The sequence below is a fragment of the Aptenodytes patagonicus genome, chromosome 23 (genome assembly GCF_965638725.1).
Source record: "Aptenodytes patagonicus chromosome 23, bAptPat1.pri.cur, whole genome shotgun sequence".
Taxonomy (NCBI): domain Eukaryota; kingdom Metazoa; phylum Chordata; class Aves; order Sphenisciformes; family Spheniscidae; genus Aptenodytes; species Aptenodytes patagonicus.
The window spans coordinates 6964002-6987027 of NC_134971.1; the positions used below are offsets into that span (position 1 = coordinate 6964002).

Here is a 23026-nt window from a genome sequence, read left to right on the forward strand (position 1 = left end):
GGCCATGAAGCATTTAGAAGTAGTCATTAGATATTAAAAGCTTCACAAAGCAAATTATGCTGTGCTGCCATGGTCCCTTCCTTGTCCCCTGAAGCAGTATGTATCTTGTCAATATTTTAATTGGGGAAATGATATGCACTCAGGAGTAAATCTTCAGCTAGTGTTATTCATCATAGATTGTTTTTTTAATTCAGCTGAAGATTTGCCTGGGGCGTCTGACAGAAATTTTGCAAGCTTCAGTTCTGCCTTCAGATTGTAGCATACAGACTGTATGTGCTTCTATCTATGTAGAGTCTAATTTTGCGCTATTTATACAACCATTTTTGTAATTTACATTTGTGCAAAGACACCTTGTGTATGGAAATGCTACAAAATCCTTGTAAGACAGGTGGAAGTCAAAAGCTTTGGATAGGTCTCATAACGCTGGGCCGCATCCAAACCCACGGTTAAATAATTTAAACAGGAACATTAACAGCTGGTTTGAGCATGAATGGCTGTCTACAGATTCGAACACGAAAATACAACTAAGGCACTTTCTTCGCTTTCAAATGTTTTGAGAAGAAAGATGGCCAGATCTGTCTGCTACTTCTGCACAAATTTTCATTTTCTTCATCTAACCCAAATTGGTGAGGAGCTTATAAAAGTGTGATTCTCTTTTCTGTTTATGCAGGGGAGGAGCTGGATCGTGAAGCGGAGTTATGAAGACTTCAGAGTACTTGATAAACATCTTCACCTATGTATTTATGACCGGCGCTTCTCCCAGCTCTCAGAGCTACCCCGCTCCGATGCCCTGAAGGACAGTCCGGAGGTAAATTACCAGCTCTGTAAACATTTAAAGCACAGTCCCCAGCAAGGGGTTGGAAGATATTTGCAAGTATGGACAAAGTAGTTTTAATGTGGCCTGGGTTAGATTTGGAAATTGATGACTAGTAATAAGATCAGCGTGTTTGTTTTCTACCCTTAATTTCAGTGATCTAAAGGGAAATGCCCTGCAAGTTCATATGAGTTAATGTGCTGCTAAATGTGGAATGGTTATTGAGAGTGTCAAGAAGGAAGCTGTCCTGTTAGTACCTTAGATAAGAATTTTGTTATGTCTTTGGAAACTTTTTCAATGATGTGGTTATTTCCTGACTTAAAGTTAGCAACTTAACATTCCTAGGAAATCATGCTGTTCTAGGGCTGCAGCACTGCAAGAGTAATACCATTTGGAATGCTAGACTTATATGTATAAACTGAAAATCACTGAAGCTGTTTTTTAAGAGCATTTGCATTACTGCATTATTTAAATGGTCTTTAAAAAGCTTAAAGAGTGGGGTTTTTTCCTAAATGAATAAGAGGTATTCTTCATTTCTTGACTTGCTGTCTTCACCTGGCATATGGAGAGCTGGAATTCCTTCGGCTTCTTGCCTGTTGATAATTTAGAGATTTATTCCTGTCCAAATTAATCTTCTGGAAAGTAGCAGGTGCACCTTGACTGCATCATTTCAGAAGATGTGGAGAGCGAGGCAATGTAATGCGTGGCTGCAGAGGTTATCTGAGCCAGTAGAGCATAACAAAACTGTTCGGCCTCAGTCTGTCTGCGGGAAGAGCATGCATCACGGTGATGGACAGTGCCCGTTGCTTCATTTCACAGGTCACTTATCTCTGGGACCTGTAGTTGTATGTTTGCCCCCTACCATCAAGCACAAGTACAGAAAAATCTTGACACGCTGTGTCGGAAGGCCAATGTTGCCTGCTCACGAGATGTGTAGCTGAAAAGGGAAATGAGGAAATTGAGGCCATTCAAAGAAGAATCCATCCAGGAGCTATAAATCAGAATCGGTGTTCTTTCAGTGCTGAGTGGGCGAGGATTGATTGCTTTTGAGCAACACACAATGGCCAAAATCAGTACCCCACTGAAGTCTACAGGGCTTTTGCCATTGAATATAGGAAGTTGATAAAGTGGTCCCATTGCTCATCAGAGAATCTGATTTATTAGTTGCTTTGGTTTAATGCAGACTATTTCTGAAGACAGTTTAAAGTTTCTAGTCTCTTAAATTCAGCAGAAGCAGCAATATTCAGGATAATGAATTCCTGGGTTTATATTTTAAATTATATTTTAGGCATTTCTATCCCTTACATCTTTATTTGTATGACTGATTTAATATGTACTTTTTAGCACGAGGGTGAAAATCTGGATTATATCCGTAAGCACAGAAGATGTAAACACATTGAACAGCTCTACTGCTGTGAAATGTAATTCTGCAGCTGTGTGGTGTCTCGTACTATATTTTTTATTTTGAATTGACCACATTTGAACAGATGTTTGAGGAGAACAATGTTTTAAACAGTCCTACAAACTCTGGGCTACAATACTGCTTTATAACGCTGTCACTGTGAAGCTTTGGAAAGACGTCACTAGCTTCTCTTTAATAAAAGCAAGTTTACTATTATAGAAGGGACATTGCTAAGTGTATTTTTAAAACTCTCTTCTACTGTTTGAAATATTACTCTTTCACCAAGGGGTCAGTCTGAGTTGCCACATTCTTAAGGGTTTGCAAGTGGGTGGAAATGGCAGCCAGTGTTTTGTTTCGCTAAATGGTTCTCAGATGTGTTTGACGGCCATAATACAAATGATTTGTTTGTATGTGAAATTCATGATGAGAGGAAGGCTTTAGATCTAAGGTATCCTGACAAGGAAAATTATGAAAATCTACATATCTTATAAAAAAACATTATTACTTTCACAGGGAGCTGCTGCTTTACACCATTTTTTTGTGTGTAATCATTATAACACTGTATGTAGTTTGCTGTCCTTCTTCAAATGACAAATTTCCTTGCAAAAGGGAATATATTTCTATAACACTTGCGTATGGCTATGGATAATTTATGGTCTCTCCAAGTCTGAAGAATTCTCTCCAAACTATGGTGTATTAACAGAAAAACTGTATGTCCGTTTCTTTCTGTTCCAGCTTGTCACCCAGATGCTGATGGCTTACCTGTCACGTCTCTCAGCCATCGCAGGCAACAAGATAAACTGTGGGCCTGCTCTCACATGGATGGAGGTATAGTATGAAGCTCAGGTTGTTCTTTGTTTCCTCACCTTAGCAGCAGAGCAAGCCACAAATGTGCTCTCTTGCCTTTCCAGAAAGAGGTATAATCCTTCCAGACCTATTGGTGTCACTGAAACGCTATCCGAAAAACTTTATTCCCCTGTTACCAGCATACAGGTGGCCACAAAAGGTATAGAACAAACCGAACCAGATCCAGTGTTAAGAATATAGGAGCTTTTTTTCCCCTCTTGCTTGGATTTTGTCACCCAAAGACGTATCATTCTGCTGATATTTACAAATAAAAGGATGTGGCCGTTCTAGCGAAGCAGTGGTTGGGTCAGTGGACCGCCTGGGGAAGTCCAGTTCATGGCTGAAGTCTCTTGGGTTGCAGAAAGCACACGCGTGCTTACGCTCCTTTTTGGCAAGGCAATACTGCAAGCGTGGCAAGTTTCTAAAACTATTGGAGCTGTCTCAGTTATGGTGTTTGTCTGCCCTCTTTTTTTTTGTTTTTCCTTGCGATAGCTGCAGAAACAATAAATATTATCTGCTCCTGTTTGCCATCGCTGTTGGTTAAACTGCTCAACAGAGCCTGCGTTGTGCTTGCAGTGGCACTGTTTGTATATTGTGAATTGCAGCTGCAGCTTTGGTTTCGCTGTCAACGGTCTTCTACCATCTTAAACAATAGACCTTATTGGGCAACGAGTGCAGGAAAGAATGGGGCTAAGTGATGAAGGCCACCTGTCTGTGTCAGCGGTGCTGTTGCTGATTAGTCTGGGTAGAGAGATGTGTGTCTTTCCATTGCCTGATGATATTGCTGCACACCAGGAATAGAAACAGCTATTATTAGACTGTTGCAATTTGTTTTCAAATGGTTGTGATAAGGATTGAGTGCATTTTCCTGCAATTTTCCCCGCTGATAGGCTCCTCTCCCTGAAATCCTTTGGGATGAGAAAAATCTTGGAAACCTCAGCACAAAGGGAGGAAGGAAGTTATAGAAAAAAATGAAACTGTAGAATTTACAGCAATGCAGTGGACCTAGAGATTACAGCAAACCTATTGCACATGCAATACAGAATAACCTTTCCAATTAACTGAGAATCTTACAAAATTTTACACAAGCACAAAAATCTAGGAGCTTTGAAAGTAGGCTGATGATTGCAGCAAGGGGTGGGAGCCATGTTTTCTTAAAAAAAGAAATAAAAGGGTGGGAGAAAATTAAAAGCGATGCTGGTTTTCAGTTTGACAGCATTTCCTCCGTACCTCAGTGCCTCTTCTTGAGCATTAATTCCACTTTGTAGAGAATTTTTGTAGTCACTTTTGTATTGCTGTTTTAAGTACTCCAGGAAAAACAATACGATTTGGTGTTAAAGGGAGGTGTAAACATTCACTGTCATGTTACTGTTTGTACACAAAGATGCACAAATACAGCATTTTTCTCATTAGTTGGATGGGGACATACGACCTTCCGAAATACTCTCTATGAATTGTTCTTCCTCTTCCTTTCTGCGTGTGCTGTGCCCTACGCTGTCTCTCCATGCTGCTCTCCTCAGGGGGCCCCCAAGCTGTGCTGTCTCTGTGAATCAGCTTGAAATCTCTACCATGTATGAGCACCAATAAAATGCCTCCTCACTTGTCCTCAGCTGCCTCAAAGTCTCCTTTGCTCTTTATTTCAGATTGATAACAAGGGGAATCACCTGCTAGTCCATGAGGAATCGTCCATTAACGTTCCTGCTATTGCTGCTGCCCATGTTATTAAGAGATATATTGCTCAAGCAGCAGACGAACTGTCCTTTGAGGTAAATAGTTAAAGGAGCTTACATTCCTTGTTGTCATATACAGAAGAGTGTAACGTGTGTGTCTGTGTGTGTGCATCAGGAATATATTCAGACACTTTCAGAATGTTTTGTGAGGTGAAGCTTAGAAGATTCAGTTCAATATTCAATTTGCAATGGGTTGGATACAGGGAGGAGTTCAGTCATCTTTAAAATACAGCTTTACTTGGCATTAGTATCTTCTGATTAAACGGATACTGCCAAGTACTCTACCCTGGTCTCTGAGCAGCAGCAGACCCTGCGTAGTTCGTACTGTACAGTGTATTAAAAGTATCTTGTATCTGTTCGCGAAGACTGTCCACATATGTGTCTATGTGGACGCATGCCAATTTAATTATTCCTTGGCCAGTTTACACAACCTCTGTTCCTGTTAGCAAGTCCGTGTCTAAAACCATTTGTAAGAGCTTCTGCTCTCATGAAAAGTAAAGAACCAGACTGGTTACCAAAGAATTTGGTACTTAAAGGGCAGGTGATAACCTAAAACTGTTCTGAAAATCTTACTCGATGCAGAGTAGGAGCTGCTGTGGAGCAGAGATCTGGAAGATCAGACCCTGGGAGTCTTTGGATATCTGGCTCTTGTCTCTTCTACCCAGAAAGCAGCGTTTTATGCTCTGATTGTTTATGTGCAGTGGTACTATCGATGGAGTATTCACAGTGTTATACAAAAAAGTGTAAAGGAAAACAGTTAGTGCCCGAAGGAGTTCTTGTGATCACATTCTTAGCATGCAGCGCAGGAAGTAAAAATAATAATGATAGTCTAGTGCTGCCAGGGTTTTGTTCATATTCAAAATCAAGGCAATTATTAGTGTACACCAAAGAACCACGCTAATCAGAAAGGCATGCGGGCATGTCATCTTCCAAGTTAAAATGCATGCAGTACAGGATACAGGCTGTTTGTCAGTGTCTCAGTATTAATAAAAGCACTAAGATGGCATTCCCTGCTTGTAAATCTTACAGCTCTGTGCCACCAGGCTAATTTGGCCTTGCAACTGTCATGCAGTCCAACAAGTTGTTAGGAGGCATAGCATACAAGCAGGGAAACCAAGGCACGTGTGGCTTTCCAAGTTTATGCAGTGAGAAACCTTGGCAGAACAGAAGTGGAATATGATCGGTTGTTTTACAATGTTGCGTTCTGTTCCCTAACCCAAACTCTCTCTCTGCCTTTAGGCTATTGTTAATTTCTAATAGGCAGTTGCAAAATTAGCTGACTGGCATTTGCTCCCCAATACTGAGGAAAATACCTGGCTTCTCTGCTCGTTGTGGTGACAGCAGTTTCCTTAATGGAAATTTGCTTTGCTGTTGGTTTGCTGTTCCCTTGAGGAAGTCGCTTCACTTCCCTGTGTCTCAGTTATCCCTATGTGAAAAATGGGGATGTGTTACCTTCTTTGTAAAGCACTTTGAGATCCACCAATGTAAAACATCTGGTAAAAGTTGGACATTAATGTTGACAATTTTTGCTATACCTAGCTGCAGTATTTATTTAGGTTCTGCTCCTTCTACTCTACTACTTCTATAATGGAGGCCACACAGATCTTGATTCCCACCAAGCCAAGTTTAGTATTGATTATACTGGTTTCCTTTTGAACTATTGCAGTATTACATTTTTTATGGGAATGAGCAAAGTTTCAGAAAACCTGTTTGGTCTCCTTGGTCATTTTCCTTCCTGTTGCTGTAACACTGCACCACCTCTCCTCTGTTCATTTTCTAATTAAGAAAAGCACGTCTTGGTCAGTCTGTGAACTACAAAGGGAGCTCCCAACTTTTTGCTGTGAAAGGAAACAGGTAGACATATGTCGATGCCTATATACACATATATAGGGCATGTAGTAAAAATTAGTTCAGCTACTTGAGAACATTTTCCAAAGTGTTTCATGCTATCACTGCTTACTTATGTCTGCAGTTTAATCAGAACGCTTCTTTCTTCAGAGAGCCTGCCGCTTTTGCGAGCTGTTTCCTTATGACCGGCTGTATCTTGTATGTTGTATAATGCAGTAACTCTTCTACCTCACAGTTTGATTTTACAAAGGCAAATATCTCAAGAGTGGCATTGTTACAGTTGCTCACAAGTCGTACAGTTTTTTGCCTTGCTGAAGAATGCAGTTATTTGAATTGTGCTTTCCTCCTAGCCGCATTGCAAGCTGTGACTGATGTTGCCAATCTTTTGCAGGTGGGAGACATAGTGTCTGTTATTGATATGCCACCAAAGGAGCTGACCACATGGTGGAGAGGCAAACATGGATTTCAGGTAGGCAGAAGCATCAGACTTGACAGTGCAACTTAAATAAAGGCAGGAAACTCAGCAATGTGTTCATAGAACTGCTGTGCCTGCACAGGCTTACTCATGGATATAAGCAGAGTGTCCTTGCGTTGGTGTAAGAGGACTTCCCCTTTCTCTCTGGACTTGGGCTACAGCAGACATGTGGTCTTCATAGGAAGTTATCTCCCTACCTAACTGTGCGAGTTAGGGATAGCCATGACCCTTTGATCGACAGCTGGCCTGATGTTAGCGGAAGCCTATGTTGCACCCCCTCCAAGACAGCTGACACTGTTATTCAAATCATCTCATTCCTTCCACTGTCTAAAACTATATCAGGCAGAACATAGAGGATTCGGAGAAAGCCAATTGATAAGACACTGCCACTGACTTGGACAAGCCACCCAAATAATCTGTGCTTTCATGTCTACAGCTATTGTGTAGTGTTAATATTATTGGTCTCTGTAAATGTTATAGCAGAGAGATTTAGACTGAATTTTCAAAAGATCCTAAACATACCCAGGAACTGGGTACCAAAACTTTTGCATTGAAATGGCACTTTCCTTCCAAAAGAGTTGTTATTCCCTAGCTTGGATTTTCTCATTAGGAAATTCAAAAGAAGGTCTTTTTTTACAAAACAAAACCCAAAAGCTACTGAAGGTTGGGGTAACTTTCTGCCTCCTCACACTGTAGTGTCTCACGTTTCAGGTCCTTTCAAGTAGGAGGGATTTTCATACTGCAGCTGCTGTCTGTGAGTAGGTGGAATTAGGAGTTTGCTCTGGAGAGGGTCAGAACTGACCAGACACTTATATATTGGCCTGGAAGGTCTTCTCAAAATACCTCAGATTTTCCCTGACAGACCTTTCTGTGCCAGATCCAGATTGTGGTTCTGCTGTCATTAATACCAGGGCTGTGTGCAGTTGGATCTCCAAACACCACAAATCCCATCTGAATGGAGTGTTAGTTATACGATTACATTGCTGTCTGATTAGCCAGAGCACGTGAGATACAGTTTTTGTTGGCTTTATATCAGATGTGGGAGTTCAGATAATATCCCATTTGTAAAATCAGAGCAGCGTGGACATATGATACCTGCTCTGAAAGTAAATTTGTTTCTAGAGTTAACATATTGATATTTCTTGAACAAACTTGACTGCTCTTCTTCTAGTTTTGAACTGTGTTATGTCTTTGCGGGACTTTTGTTCTGATCTTAGAAGCCCTAAAGCTGTATTTGCTGTACTGTCAAAAATTAATGAAATGCTTTAGTACTACTTGGAATGATCAGGCTATGCCACATTTAACTTCCAAGTGAATCAGGAAAACAAAACAAAACTACTTTGTGATCTGTGCATGAGTGCAGACACTTTGCACAAAGCTGATTGATTACAAGTGTGTGGTGTCCCCGTGCAGGATGTAGATTCCATTATTCAGTGCAAGCTCCCTGCTTGCCATCAGGCTGGGTGAAATTGTGACTACATATGAGGAGCATCGCTGGTGATTAAAGACTCAACAAGCAAGGGAGCTCTTTTGCAGTTTGTCACTGCCTTCTGTCTCTCAGATCAGAGCAATCCTATTGTGCTTTCCCAGCATAAAGATATGTTGATGAGCAAACCACTTGAAAAGGGGTTTGTCTGTATCCGTGCACAGTCTACTGACACAACAGATCTGAACAGCTGCAGAAATAGAGCACCATATTTTTCCTTAACAGAAAATTAGGGGTGGAATAATCTTGCAACTTAAATTGTAAGCAAGAGTCTTTCACAGTGTGAATCAGATCATGGCCACTGAACCACACTATTGGAAATGCAGCAGCCATAATATATGTTTCAGTAGCTCTCAGGATGTGTTTGCACAAATGCAGAAAATGAAGTTACTGTGTTTTTAAGAAGTTACTGCCTGTCAGCTTAGTTAGGGTAACAGACCATCTGTATGCTTTCTGCTCCTGCTGACTGCAGACTAAAGCTAGTTAGCTCAGAGGTGGTTTTCAGCAGCTGTATCTCAGTTGACAGGCAGTAATTTCATAAGCTATGCTAACTCAGTTATTACTGCATAAACCTATCTCCTCACACAACCATGGATCTGATTTGCAGGGAGGTGCATTTTTCCTGTGCATTGGCAGTTTTTGTCATGTCTTTGAAATGCACTTATCAGAGCTTTTCATGTCCATGAAACACCATCAGCTACCAAGAGATGCAAATTCTAGCGTGGTACAAAGAGGGAGAGAGTTTTTTAACCTGTGTTTCGAGTTTAAGGCCCATAAGCTGTGAGTGTACAGAAAAAGTACATTTCCTGTTGTTTTGTTGCACCATGCTAACTGCTGCAGTGAGAAGAGAATTCAGAGAAAGGAAATTTCTCTCTGGTGTTGATACACCAGACCTAGAGATGTGTTACAGTTCAGTACAGAAGTGTACTTGAGGAATACTTAAAAAGAGTGTATAGGTGAAGAATGTTGTTACAGTAATATGTATAAGTACTGATGAAGCTGTGCAGCCTTTAAAGCATTTATTATAGGCAAACGATTCTGTTCCCATTTAGGAACAATAGCCATTACAAACATGATAGCAATCTGTTGATCCAGTCATTTCAATTAATAAAATAAATCAACAAAGACTGTCTTGCCACATAGTTGCGATTCTGAGAGCAGATAAAAGGAGGAGGTCCAAAGACCAAATGTTTGGACAGTTTGTTCATGTTACTTCTCAGGTTTTTGCTTTGTGCTAGGAAAGGAGCAAGGTTTTATCAGATGGACCACAGCCTACATGGTAACTCATGTCTTGATAGGAGGAGAGCAAGGTTTCACCGAACATGGAAAAAAATTACTTCTTGACTTAAAAGAACTCACCTGGTTTTGTGCATTTAAACCAGCTGCGACTTGTGTATGTCTGGGCAGAAGTGCATTCGTTTCTGCATGTCCCCCCATTTATTAGAATGGGGGGGGTTCTCTAAGTTGTGCAAATGACCAAGAGGCAGGTCCACAGATGTCGACAGAGACGCAAATCGGATAGGTTGCAAGTATGTTCAATTTGAACTGCAGCTTTGATTCAGCATGGAAGTCAATTTATTCTTTGTCAGCCAGAGCTATCCTTCAGGAATGAATCACCATTTTTCTTATCCTTCAGATTTCTATGTTACGGTTGCGGGTGCCTTTCTCCCAATACCTGATCTAATGACTGCATTGCAAGACACTTAATCCTATGCGGAACAAAACAACCCACTAGGCATCTTACCATTTTCTCTGGTTAAAGTAAAATTATTTTGAAGACATTTTTCCTCAAGCCTTTTTCTTTTCAAATGCCCTTAGTGAGTCACTGCTTTCATTGTAAGATTGTTACCTAAATTACAGCCACCTCCACATTAACAGCCTTCCAGCCCTCTTTGTTCTCTTCTTCTTTTTCTTCATGCTTTGTCATTTCAATCAGTAACTCTGTTTCAGACAGCTGAATCACTAGGGACAGGCCCTCTTTTGATGCACAACTGCCTTATGATGTTCTGAATAATTCTATCTTTCGGGTATAGTTTCATTAGTTGCACTACTGCACGACAGCAAGCTGCACAGCTGCTAGAGGTGACACGAAACAATGCACAAGAGCGTGCATAACCGGGGTGGACCAGCCTTTTTCGGAATCAGCCTGTGCTTACATGAGCTTGAACTGGTTGTGAAACTGCAGGCCCTTGCTTTCAAACTGTGTTCCATGCCGAACCTGAACACGGGCTTTAAGACTGAATGGATTTCCCAAAAAGGGACATGTTCTGTGTTGGATCGGTCAGGAGTAAAACAGGCTGTTAGTTGAGAGCATTTTTTTTTTCTTGTGCATCATTTTGCAATAAATCACATGTATGTGATGTGATCATAGGCTACCAATTAGTAAAAAGGGCCTGGGAAGGCAGAGCACATTTTTGTGGCTAGTGTCACTTTGGAAACACCGGTTTTTAAATGAGAAGCCAAAGTTTGATTTCTGATTCACATTGCATTGATTTGGGAACTCGGTGCGAGAGGCAGCCATCTGGCTGGTGAATGATAGCACCTGCAAAACAAGCGATGTGCAAGAAAAGCCCAGTGGACATGTCACCAGTGACGTCATTTCTCAGCCAGATGGCCACTTCCATTTGTAGAACAGTGCCAACTGCAGTCACGTATTGGACAAAATTATGTCTGAACTGATTTGCCACGAGTTTCCCACTCTGCACGCATCCACTCTGCCCTTCTTCTGTAGGCACGTAGCAAAAGTTTGCTTGGGCACAGGCACGTGAGCGTGTGCGCTGGCATCTCCCTCGCCGTCCCCAGCCAGCGAGCGCCGTAGGAGTTGAATGCATTTCTCGAGTTGAGCAGCGGAGATTTTTCACACCTCGCTGTAGGAGCGTGTGTGACCTTTGGTAGTAATGTTCAGCTGCCTGCTAGCTCAGCCGCTCCGGCAGGTGGGAACGTTAAAGGAAGAGCCTTTGACCAGCCTCACCTAGTTTCCCACAGTATAGCTGGTGCACTAGTCAGGAATGGATAATTAACATCTACCATCCCACACAGACATTCTTTTCGTGAGTAAAAGAAATCAGAATGAGTTTTGTGGCCAAGATGTTCAGCTCTCTTTTACAGGAGTTCAGGAAAAGAGGACTAGCAATCCTGTAACTGGTGCCCCTCTGAAATGGATGAGTACCTTCTTAACAGGTACTCATACCAGGAGTTGCACTGGTATGCCAGCTGTACTTTGGGAAAGCAGGTGAGGGTGCCCAGCTCTCTGCCCTGGCCACTACGATGTAGTTACTTGGCAAACAGCATAATGAAAATTCTGCTCATGAAAGCCAAACAAGCAGTAATAGGTTTTTAAAATCATGATAGGTTAGCCTATCATGATTTAAAACTAAAAGAGAAAAATGTTTGAATGAAGTTTAACCCACACTTTAGCCTATGTCAAAACCAAAAAACAATCACAATGTCTCAAACAATGTTTCATTTGCCATTTGTGTTGCTGCTACTTTCTCATTTGTTTGAATTCACTCCTCGTACACTGAAAATTATTACTCTGACTTTTCCCTTTAAAGCCTCATGTATTTTCCAGTTTTAGCAGATGCTGGCATAAAAGTAAAAAAAAGAGTAGCTGTTGCAGAAATGTTTGCATACAACAGTAGCCTGTGCTTTCCTCCTTTGGTTAAGGTGTGTAGTGATTTTTTTAACCTTTAGATGACCTTGTGTTTATCTAAATATATACTATGCTTGCTATTAATTTTCGTTGCCAAATCCTTTAATCCTGGCTCAAGCTCTAATAGTGCCTTGCTACATCTGTGGAGATTAACTCTTGGACTAAACTCATTTATTTATACAAAATCATGGAAAACTTTCCATGGGAGGAAAAGCAGCATCGTTTAAGTGGGTGGGAATGAGGCACAGGTTATAGGTTATGACCCTGAAGATGATCTCTTGGGGATCTTGTGAAAAAAGTTAGAATAAATAAGTCAGAAAACGTAAGCCATCAGAACTACTACCAGTAAGTTAACATCAGAGAGCTTGTCAACACTAGCACAAGTAAAAATTCTCTTTCCCTAACAAAATCCGTTATAATTATTGGTTGTGGCAAAAATGATACATCGAGAACACGTACCTTGTTTTATTTGGGAAAGGTTCTGAGATATCTAGAAGCAGTGACATAACCATCTTGGGTCCTCTTTCATTTTCTAAATTCATGTTTAGCATTGCATCCAGAAACAGAAGAAACATTATGTTAACAATCAAAGGCAAACAAGCTTTTGATTACAGTATGGGATTTTGGGTTGGATTTAGATCCACCATTTTTCATTATGATTAATGGAAGGTTGGTGTCCAAGCACTTCAGGTTTCTTTACACATCTCAGGCATAGACGTTGCAAGCAATTAAAAAAAGCTCTCAAAGCATTGAGAATGAAAGGAACTCTATCATTGCAGCTATGGAGTCTCCCAAATGGATCGTTTGTGTGATGGGGCTGAGACTTTCACTGCATGTGTATGTTTTTCCTAACTTAAAAATTGTCTCCTGCATCTCTTGCACAGGAAATGTATGAGAGAGACTCTTAGCTATAGGAAAGTATTTAAAAACCATATAATGTATTTTGTTTAAATACCAGTACTTTTTGTGTGTGTACCAATCAGCCTGTTTCTCAACATCTCCTAGCAAAGCAGCATCACTGAGCTGCCTGATGAAGGGCCCCTGTATGTGATGCTAGTATTAGTGCTGGTTTTCTTGTGGTAATCGGCATATTTCTGTCTATAAACTGCACAAAAATCACCACTACATTATGTAACTCCAGGATATCATCTCCTTGCAGAATTGGCACACCCAGGTGAGTGAGTGGTTGGGTGAAGCCATACATTATCTTGGTTTTTGGATGGGTTCTTCAGTTCCGTGAGTCACTTGAGCAGAAGTGTAATGCACAGGCCAGTCTCAATTACAGGGAACCATAGATCAGAGAAGCAAGGTCTACCGATCCATAGCGCTGCTGTTAAAAGTTCTGTTCCCGTGCTGTCATAGTCTTAACAAAAAGCATATTCCGAGTCTTTAACATTAAGTGTGATGGATTACAGTTTGTCCTATTACTTGGACAAAACATTGCCTTGCGGGATTTTGGGGGTGTTGGAAGGAGAAGTTATCTGGTATTACTATTAACTGTTGCTTCCCGTAGGGAATTTGGGATAGTTTCAAAGTCTGGAGTGTTTACCTGGACACAGCATCCATGACACTGCTACTAAATTGCTTGGAGGTTTATGGGTGAAAATCAACTTGGAGTAGGAAGGAGATTTTTTCTTTTTTCCTTGGAGGTGAAAGGGAATTGTGTAAGATATCCTAAACAGAGAGGGGACTGTTTGCCAGACTTGCAGTGCTGACTGCCTTGTGGCTCCAATGAATTTCATAGATGTGCTAACATGACTGGCAGCAGTCCTGGCCCAGTTCTTCTGTTTAGATGAGCTTGGGGCCCATCCACTGGCTCTTTGCCATGCATTGTTGCAGCCCTTGACCAAACTGTGGCTGCGTGAAGTGACTTGATGCTTTCAGCTGTCCAAATCACATGCCTGACACGGGACAGGAAATCCTGCTTCTGGCTTAGACGGGGTGTCTCAGAGGGGTGGTGGTGCTTGAATTACATGTCACAATACAAAAGCTGTGTTGGGTGAGGAGGGTAGGATATGAGAGAAAAAGGTCTGGAAATATGGACTAAGGATAAAAGTTGCCAAAGGCTCTGGTCCGGCTTGACTTTCACCTGGGACGAGAGTGAGAAGAAAGACACTGTGGAGAGAAGGTTAGGATGCTGGCAAGTGTAAAACCCCTGTCTGGTCACATCTTAGCCTGAACCCTTAAACAGTGAAAGGGAAATAATTTCACTTCTCCCCAGATACGGAGACCTTTGAGTGGCATGTGAATTTCTGCAGGCACATCCTATTTCAACAAAACGTGAAGATCCTCCCTGTACTCTAGTCTTTAACCCTTATGCTGGTTTAGACGGTCTCTCCAGCATTTCTGAGTTAGAGGGGATGCAGGGGAAAAATGCTGTGTTAAAGGTCAGTGCAGGAACGCTGCAAATTAGCATTTGAAAGTAATCAGTCACAGGACCTTGCTGTGTGTTGGGCACTTGGAGGTGTCTTCATTGTCAGTGATGCTGGCAGCAGAGAAGAAGCTGCATTCAGTGGTTGTCAAAAGTTTTTGCATGGCACTGCTGTGTGGTAGCCCAGGGCGGGTCACTGCTCTTGAAGCATCTTCAAATATTTGCTAAGGAGAGTCTTGCCTCTGGGGTTGGTTTCTGGAATATTCTTTCTGTTTCCGCTTGATTAGCAGATACACAGATAAATCATAACGGTTAAACAGCTTGTGCAGTGTGTTTGTCAGCTGTTCTCTCAAATCAGTTTTCAGTAATGGATATGTGGCACTGTTCTCCCTTGTCCTTTGCTGATTGGGAAACTGAGGCACAACGGTTGCACTGGCTTGTCCATGTTCAGAAGCAGATACGAGAGTACACACGAGGAGTTCTGGCTCTTGTTAGGGATTTTTTTTGCTACATCATGCTGTTTCTTCTAAAAATACTTGTGTTTATTTCTAGTGAAATTACTGGGTTCTTACTTACAAATGTAGAACTCATTTTGCTCTATGTATATTTTATTAAACCTGTTCTCAGTTCTAAGACTGAATTGAATTCAATTTAACTAAAACCACGCTGAACTTTTTTAGCAAGATTTTTAAACACGGTTAATTTGAATGCTTATTACCCATGCTCATCAGATCAAGCACACGCAGTAAGGCTAGGACACAGTAGAGAGCTTTGTGCGTTCAAAGTGTCTTCTAACTTACCATATGAGAATATGCATTTTTCTGTAATGGGACTATGCAGACATGCAAATATATTGACCCATATTTGATTTCCGTTTTTTAAAGGACTAAAATGTTAAAGTGCTTGTGAAGATAGTATTCTGACAGTGAAAAAAGGTCAAGTGTTGGTGAGATTTGAGTACAGATAATTGAGATGCTAAGAGCTGAAACGTCTTGCTCTCTTCATTAAATTTCATGTTACATACATGCAGCCAGGTGCAGGAAACCCAGCTAAAGTCTTTCTGTCTCTCTCTCAAGTTCCACTTGAGATTTAAGGGTGTGTAGCACACTCGTCCTCTCCCCTCTTTGTTGCAAGTTGAATATCTCTGTCCTGTCGACCGAGCTTCGAAAACAGACTTATAACTGTATTTTACAGAACTAATTGCTTGGTTTGTAGAATTTTTGGCTGGATCATTTTGAAAAAGTGTTTCTTTTATGCTGGTCGTTTCATGTTGGATAATGTTATGGAGCATCAGGCAAGCAGAGTTCGAGGAAAATGTTTCACAGTTGCTGGTTTAACCGTTCAGATCTTAAAAACACTACATTCAGTATTCTGCCTCTCTTTCTGTTTTTACTACAGGTTGGATTTTTTCCTAGTGAGTGTGTTGAACTAATTAACGACAAAGTTCCTCAGTCTGTGACCAATTCTGTGCCAAAACCAGGTATGTATGTTAAGTTTTATGATGCAGTGAAATAAAATGGAGTTATCTTTTTGGTGTTCCATGTTTAATATCTCCTTTATACATACCACGTTATATACTCTGTGTGTTGACCATCCTTTGTACGTACCATGTTATCCTTTCTGTGTGTTGATCATCCACACGTTACCTCTCTCTGAATAGTTGCCACTGTTCAATGTCTTTCATCTGCGGTGTCTTGTAAGCTAGTATTAATGTCCACCTCCTGCATGATTTGAAAGATTTTAAGCTTGTAAGAATTTAAAATTCCTTCAGCAATCTGTAACTAGTGATTCCATGCAACATCCCAGTTCTTGGTGTCCACAGAGTGTTGTATGTTAGGTTTTTTTCATACAGAGCATACAGGCGACCCAAAAATGTTTATCCTGACTTAGATGGAATAGATTAATCAGGTACTGGAAGCTTCTTTCCGTTTGGGGATTGATGGAGAAAGTCGGATATAACAGACCTTGGAATCCTAATTGCTTCTGCTGTGGGTATATGACTCCATCTACTTCCTACTGTGTTCTGGACAGTTTTGTATTGTATGAAATACAGGCAAAGTAATACCAAGCTCTGCTGATGAAAGGAAAAATAAATAGAAAATGAGATCTCGGATCTGATTCTACTGTCATCCTAGCATACACTGGAAGTGATTGCAGTTAGATGTGCTGGCGTAACTGAGATCTCTGCAGAATTTACTGGTGGTGAACCTTTTGTTTTATTCCCTTTTTTTTAAAAAATCTATATATTCATATATATATAAAAAGATATATCTGTATATCTTTTATATCAAGAGAAGCAGTTTGGAATTGCTTTCTTAAAACGTTATGCAGCCGCCAGGTTGAGTTGGAAAGCTGGTTAACTGGTGTTCTTTTCATCTATTTTCTCTATTTTAATGATGTTCCTTATCTCGTAAGATTGTTGACTTGATAGTTTAAAACAAATAGATGTGATTCAAAAGTTTGACTTTTACTAAGGGAAATGCATTTTATCGGATCTTTTGTTACAGCTTGGAACTTTTGGTTCGGTGCTAAAAAGTCATGAACACCCTGAGCTACCAGTGCACTGCATTAATCTGCATGCTTCAAAGAGCTGACAGTTTAGGGAAATAGTTTTCTCAGCCATTGGTATCTCCAGCCTTTGTTATTCCTGGGAACATGCAAATGTATTTGCTAGAATCAGCGTGGCAGAGATCACTAGCAATTCAATGCGCTGCAGCAGGTGGTCATTCCATAAATCCAGTATCTGCCTTTTGTTGTTTGAAGTTGATCTCTAAATACTGTGATCAGTCACTTCTCTCTACTCTATAGCTAAAGCACGTAGACAAGGGCAACTTTAAATCTAAATACAGGCCAGGCTGAAAGGTACAATCATAAGCAAGTGTTTATTATTAAACATGGCTCAGGCAATTAAATGTCATGAGCTGCTAGTGAGTAGTTTCTTGCTATGCTTTTATGAGAGATAATGAAGCACCATAGATTAATAGATTCTATTTGGCTTTAACAACACACCAGGGGGACCAGGGGGTGGATTTCCTCTTTCAATCCTGGGAAATGTTTGTTACAAAGTTGATACCAAAAGCCCAAGTCCTATTAAAAGTAATAAGTTGAAAGATATTGCCAAGTCAGGAGGCTGTCCCCGTTGACCTTCCCTGATAGTTGTTCTATGCGTACAATTAAAGGCAAAAGACTTTTCTAGAAGAACACTAATGAGCTTTCAGATGTAAGGATTGCTAGAACAAATGTTGCAGCGGTTTCTGTAATCCTTCCCCGCCCTTCCTTTGCATGCAGAATTTAGGATACCATTTCTTTGTAGCGTTATGCTTTCTATTTTTTCCACCTTGGGAAGTAACAGTACTTGTATGGTGGAGGCAGAAGTCTGGAAGACTCTTCCTCGCTTGTTACAGAAGTTGTGACTTGGAGGGAGCTAGAAGGACTCAGGGAGGAGGTTCCCATAGTTAAGGCATGTTGAATGTGATGTTGGAGAACTCGAGGAACCTATCTGCCTGGGGGAAAAAATGATGTGTGAAATACAGAAGGGGTGAGAAGATGAAGGGGGAGGAAGGAGTTTCAGTTTCCTGGGCTGGGTTACCACGCTGGAGCACCCCGAGTGGCTTAAGTAGCACTGCTGCAAAATGTGAAATTGGATCTTTCCAAGTGGTTCTTCCAGAGCCTCGCTAGGAATTGCATTGCTGGGATAATGCAGAAGAGCTTGCATTTTCCTCACCCGTATTCCGTGCATTTAATGTATTCTAATCGATGGCTTAAACATATAGGGTGTTTCTCATACACTTCAATATCCACATCAGTTAATTTTCTCCCTTTACCTACATTTGAAACATCAGATTGGCTTTTCCCAAGGAGTAGAGACTTTTCTAAAAGGAACCACTTGGAGCTTTTGTCCTTACTCGACATTAGCAGGGTATTTCATCTAGAATTAATGTGAAGTTTTAGATTTGGGCTTGATAAGATGTACTTATCAACATGCAAACTTCATTTTCTTTAATCAAAATATGATGTGTAGAGCATCTAGGACATTTTGTATCTCCAGCATAAAGCTCTCTGCCATGAAGGAATTTACAAACATAGAACTCCTTGTGTTGTTTAATTGTCCATAGATTTGGCTGGGTTGAGTAGCCTAATGAAAAGCAGATGGAAAGCAAAGAACTTCCTGCCCTGCATTTTTATTATTATTTATAATTAGAGGTTTTGATTTTGCAGAAGTGATGGGGACAGCATTTTAATAGAACCATAAAATATTGCAATGGTCTGTAATGCAGTAAAAATAATGACTGAAGTTCAGATGAAAATGAAACACAGGGAATGGGAGAGGAGGGTTGGGTTTAAGTGCAAACTCTGCTTTTAGAAATGTTATTTAGAAATATTTTCTTTGACTGTGGAAGTACATGCTTACACCAGTGATAATGCAGCCAGTGCCTGAGATAAATGAAAGGAAATGGACCATACAGGAAAACTGTCCATTTTATTCAATTCTGAAAATTCAAAGTAATAAGAAAGATTATTGGCTTTGCCTTGAGTCACCTCTGAAATATATTTGACAATGAACTTTGGACTGTCAAAGCTATCATCTCCCAAAATACTGCTAGGGGTAGGTATGCTTGCAGAGGTGTATATGTATGTGCATGTGTGCGCACACAAGCTGTCCCCTGAGAATTAAAGTCACTTTCATTATTGCTTAACAAAATTGTTTAGCATTTTCCTTTTTCAAACTTTGTATACATGAGAAAGTCATACAAGGAGAAGAAGGGCTGCTCAGGAGGTCTTGGAAGTTACCTGTTGAGTAGTATTTTCCCTTCAGCATTGTACTAAGCCCGTGCCCCCTTTTTTGATGTTCAGTGCTGTAAGAAAATGCTTTTTTTTTCAGGTGGGATGCAAACTGATATCCTGACTGTTTCTATTTATGTAAAAAACACTGTAAAGATCCGGGAAGGTAGTGTGGGCTCTCCAAATCCCAGTTTTCTTGAGCCCTTGCCTTTTTTCTAAATTCTTCCTGTATTCTTACTCAGATACAATACTCTAATGATAAATTCTTAGCCTGAATTCTTATATTGAATTGCTATCTAATATTTCATAGCTAATACCATTTACTGACAATTGAGCTGAAATTCAGTACAATAGATGGAATCAGCTCATATTTGTCAAGATTTTTAAAGAGATACAGGATGAAGGGTTGCGTTTGAATTTCAGATATTCGGTGAGAAGTGACTCTTTTAAATTTTCATTGTGCTGCTTGGAAGGAAAGACGTTAATAGCTGTTTTGGTTTTTCCTTCTAAGTGAACATTTGGGAATTGCCTGTAGATCGTGGCTGTGTTTACTCTTCTCGTTCACTTCTGTCCATCTCTGGTTGGTCTTTTCTGGGAAGAGCGTGTATGTACGTGCGTGTTCATGTTGTCCCCGCTCATCGTTTTGGCATAGTTAACAGCAGCATGTCTCAGCTATCTGTTTCAGTCCGTTCTTTCTCATAATTCTGGATATTTGTAGTTTAACAATATTTAAAATCACATGTCACGCTTCACCTCATACGTGCAATTTGTTTCATGTCTTTTGCTATCAAGTAGCATCTTGCTGTGTACCAAACCTTTACTGCAGTGTGCCTTGGCATGATCATTTGTTTGAAGGTTTCTAAACATGGTTGCTGCTGGGGAGCATCTGGTTTCAGTGGGGAATGCAGCTTGCGGTAGGCCAGTTAGAGCTTAAGTGAAGCAATGGGAGATAAGAAGGTAATGTTTCCCTTTCTTTTTTCAAAACAATGAGCATTTTTAAAACTTTGGGGGTCGTTCTCACCAGTTCCTCAGTCTTGCTTAGGATAAAAGAATTAATAACCCCAGCAGCTCTGCCCAACTTTATGGAGGATTTTTCATGTTCCTGTCTCATCCATTCATTTAATTTAGATTTAACAGGTAAATGTACTCTTACGATATGCAACTAAGGACATGTTAAAGGGTACTTGTTAGTATTACAAGCTGTTGTAAACAAACAATTTTTTTTAAACACAAATAACAGATTAATCTGGGTCAACACACCAAATACAGATAATCCACTGAACTTCAGCAGGATTGAAATTTAGGTCTGGTTCAGGCAACAGACTCTGTTCTGACCTCCTGAAGACTCTGGTACAGCCCTGAATGAATTAATTTTAACTGCAAAAATGCAAACTGAGTTACATTCATTGTGTTAGAGCTATTGCAATCATAACACTCTTAAGAGGTCATGCCTGGTTTGAAACAGGCTAGTTGCTAATCCCTGGACAAAAAAGATTAGGTTGTTTTTTTTAAATAAAAGTAAAAATCAGGAAGAATAAGGTGCAGAGAGAACTTACATTCTGCGGACGCCTGGGTTGAACAGCCATTTGACACTGACAAGTGCATGATGTCTTAGTATTTTTATAAGGAAAATATAGAAAGATAAAATGTATGTAATTAGTACCAGTCTCATTAATCTTATGTAAACAAACCAGTTATTTGGCGTTCAACATGCAACTGTCTCATTAAAGCTAAATTAAATGAAAATTTTATTGAGCCAAGACAGGTATCCATTTCCAGCGTGGAAGCAGACAGGGAATAAACATACTACCATGCTCAAGGCCGCCCAATAGTGCATCAATATGATGATGCCGCCCAATGCATCAATATAGTTCTTGATGCAGAAGACAGAAAATGTGCTTTCAGTATTGACAGACCTAAGGACGAATCCTTCAAGAAATCATGTTCTCTCAGCTCCTGCGGAGCTCAGGCAGAACCGTGAGCAGACAAAGATTTCAGGATGAAAGGTCAACGATGTGAGTGTAAAAACTACTACTTTAGGAGATTTGCACACGTCGTTGAAATGTGCTGCAGATATTTCTCCAAGGCTCTGAAAGCCACCGTGATTCAGCCTAGTGGGCTGGGTGTTCAAGTGGAGACTTCAGCAGGACAATGCCAACTTGCTTAAACCCCAGATTTGAGCTGGTCTGGTCTGTGGGGAAGTTCTTTCCTGGACTTTGTGTTTTCTCTCTTCCATAAAAAAAAAAAGCTAGCACTTGGGGCTGAGGCAGCAAGAGCTAAGTCTCCGCCTTCTCTGCAATTAATGATTTTCAGGAAGAACTACTTTTGTCAATGGGAAAACATAGCTCTGAGACAATTTTTTTCTCTTTTTGCATAGAATGAAAAATAAGATAAAGCAGTTGTCTGCTTTAGCACCATTAGAAATGAAGGAAAGCTAAGTGTGTAAGGAACCGAATTACGCAAAATGTAAATTTACAAATCTGGGAGTCGTTTTCTTTTGTGAGCGGTTGGCGTTGTTCACCTATATAAAGAAATGTTACATCTTCCAGCCCTGTTTCTGATTCAACAAAGTACTTAAACATGGGCTTAACCATAAACACATGCTTAGCACACATTAGAAGTAATGCAAACAAATTCTGTGCTTCGCTGTGTTGCTCAGCAGGGATGGGCCTTGTGCTAAAAGTTCAAACATGCAAAATGTTTGGGGTTTTTTTGAGCTGGGACGCACTGGGTGGGGAATTCTTGGATCCTAATGAATTTCCAAAATGTTTAGGGAATAAAGCACCAAACAACTTGAAGGATTGGGCCTGTGGTCGTATTTTGCGCTGTGTGTAGCCTAGCTGAGCTTTATATGAAATTAACTCATTTTCAATGGGGTGCGTGTTTTAACCAACTTTTTTTGTTTGTTTTTTTTTTCTTTTCTTTTTCTTTTTTTAATTATACCTTCCCAGTCTCCCCTGCCCACGGAGCCCGTCCAGCGTCCTGGAGCTACTTCCCCCCTTGTACGTTGTCATTTATGCCTTTTTTCTTTTTTCACTCTTTCTCTCCCTGTCTCTCTCTGTGTCTCTCTTTTTTTTTTTTTTTCCTCCTTCTTCTATACATGCAAGTCAGTAGCACTGATGCTTTGAAGGGTATTCAGGGAAACCAAAACAAACCTCTAGTCTAATGTGCCTTTTTAAAAGCTCTTTGGACATCAAACAATACAGCAGAGAAACAAAGAAACTGATTCTAACTCTTTTCTGTTGGAGATGATGGAATCATTTTGAATCAATAAAACCATAACTGAAAGAACTGAAGTGCCAGGCAACCAAATACAAATGTCAGTTTGAAAGAAAGAGAAATTAAAAATGGGTGACAGAGGGGAATTAAACATGGCTCGGAAAGTTTGTTAGAACTTGAAAATCTTCACAAGCAAAGATTCCTTTTTTTTTTTTTAAAAAAGATCAGAAAACGCTGTTTGTGCTTAGCATCTCACAATGCCCAAAGTGAAACTGTCAGGTTACGTGGGAGCGGCTTACTTACCCAGAGAGTCCTGCTTCATCTTGCCATGGTCTTTTTTAGATCCTGCTAGGGCTAATCTAAACCTCATAGCAATAACTGAGCTTTGGTAACATAGGAGA

General features: G+C 40.4%; 1 protein-coding gene across 6 annotated transcripts in view; it reads left to right on the forward strand.

Moving 5' to 3' along the window:
* Window positions 1–23026, forward strand: part of ARHGAP32 (Rho GTPase activating protein 32) — a 256290-nt gene that overhangs the window by 175228 nt on the left and 58036 nt on the right. For all 6 annotated transcript variants that reach the window (XM_076358639.1, XM_076358640.1, XM_076358637.1 and 3 more), the window contains 5 exons: window positions 671–808; window positions 2952–3044; window positions 4706–4828; window positions 7032–7109; window positions 16023–16104. In XM_076358639.1, the coding sequence (XP_076214754.1) occupies window positions 671–808; window positions 2952–3044; window positions 4706–4828; window positions 7032–7109; window positions 16023–16104 (514 nt within the window). The remainder of the gene's footprint in view (window positions 1–670; window positions 809–2951; window positions 3045–4705; window positions 4829–7031; window positions 7110–16022; window positions 16105–23026) is intronic.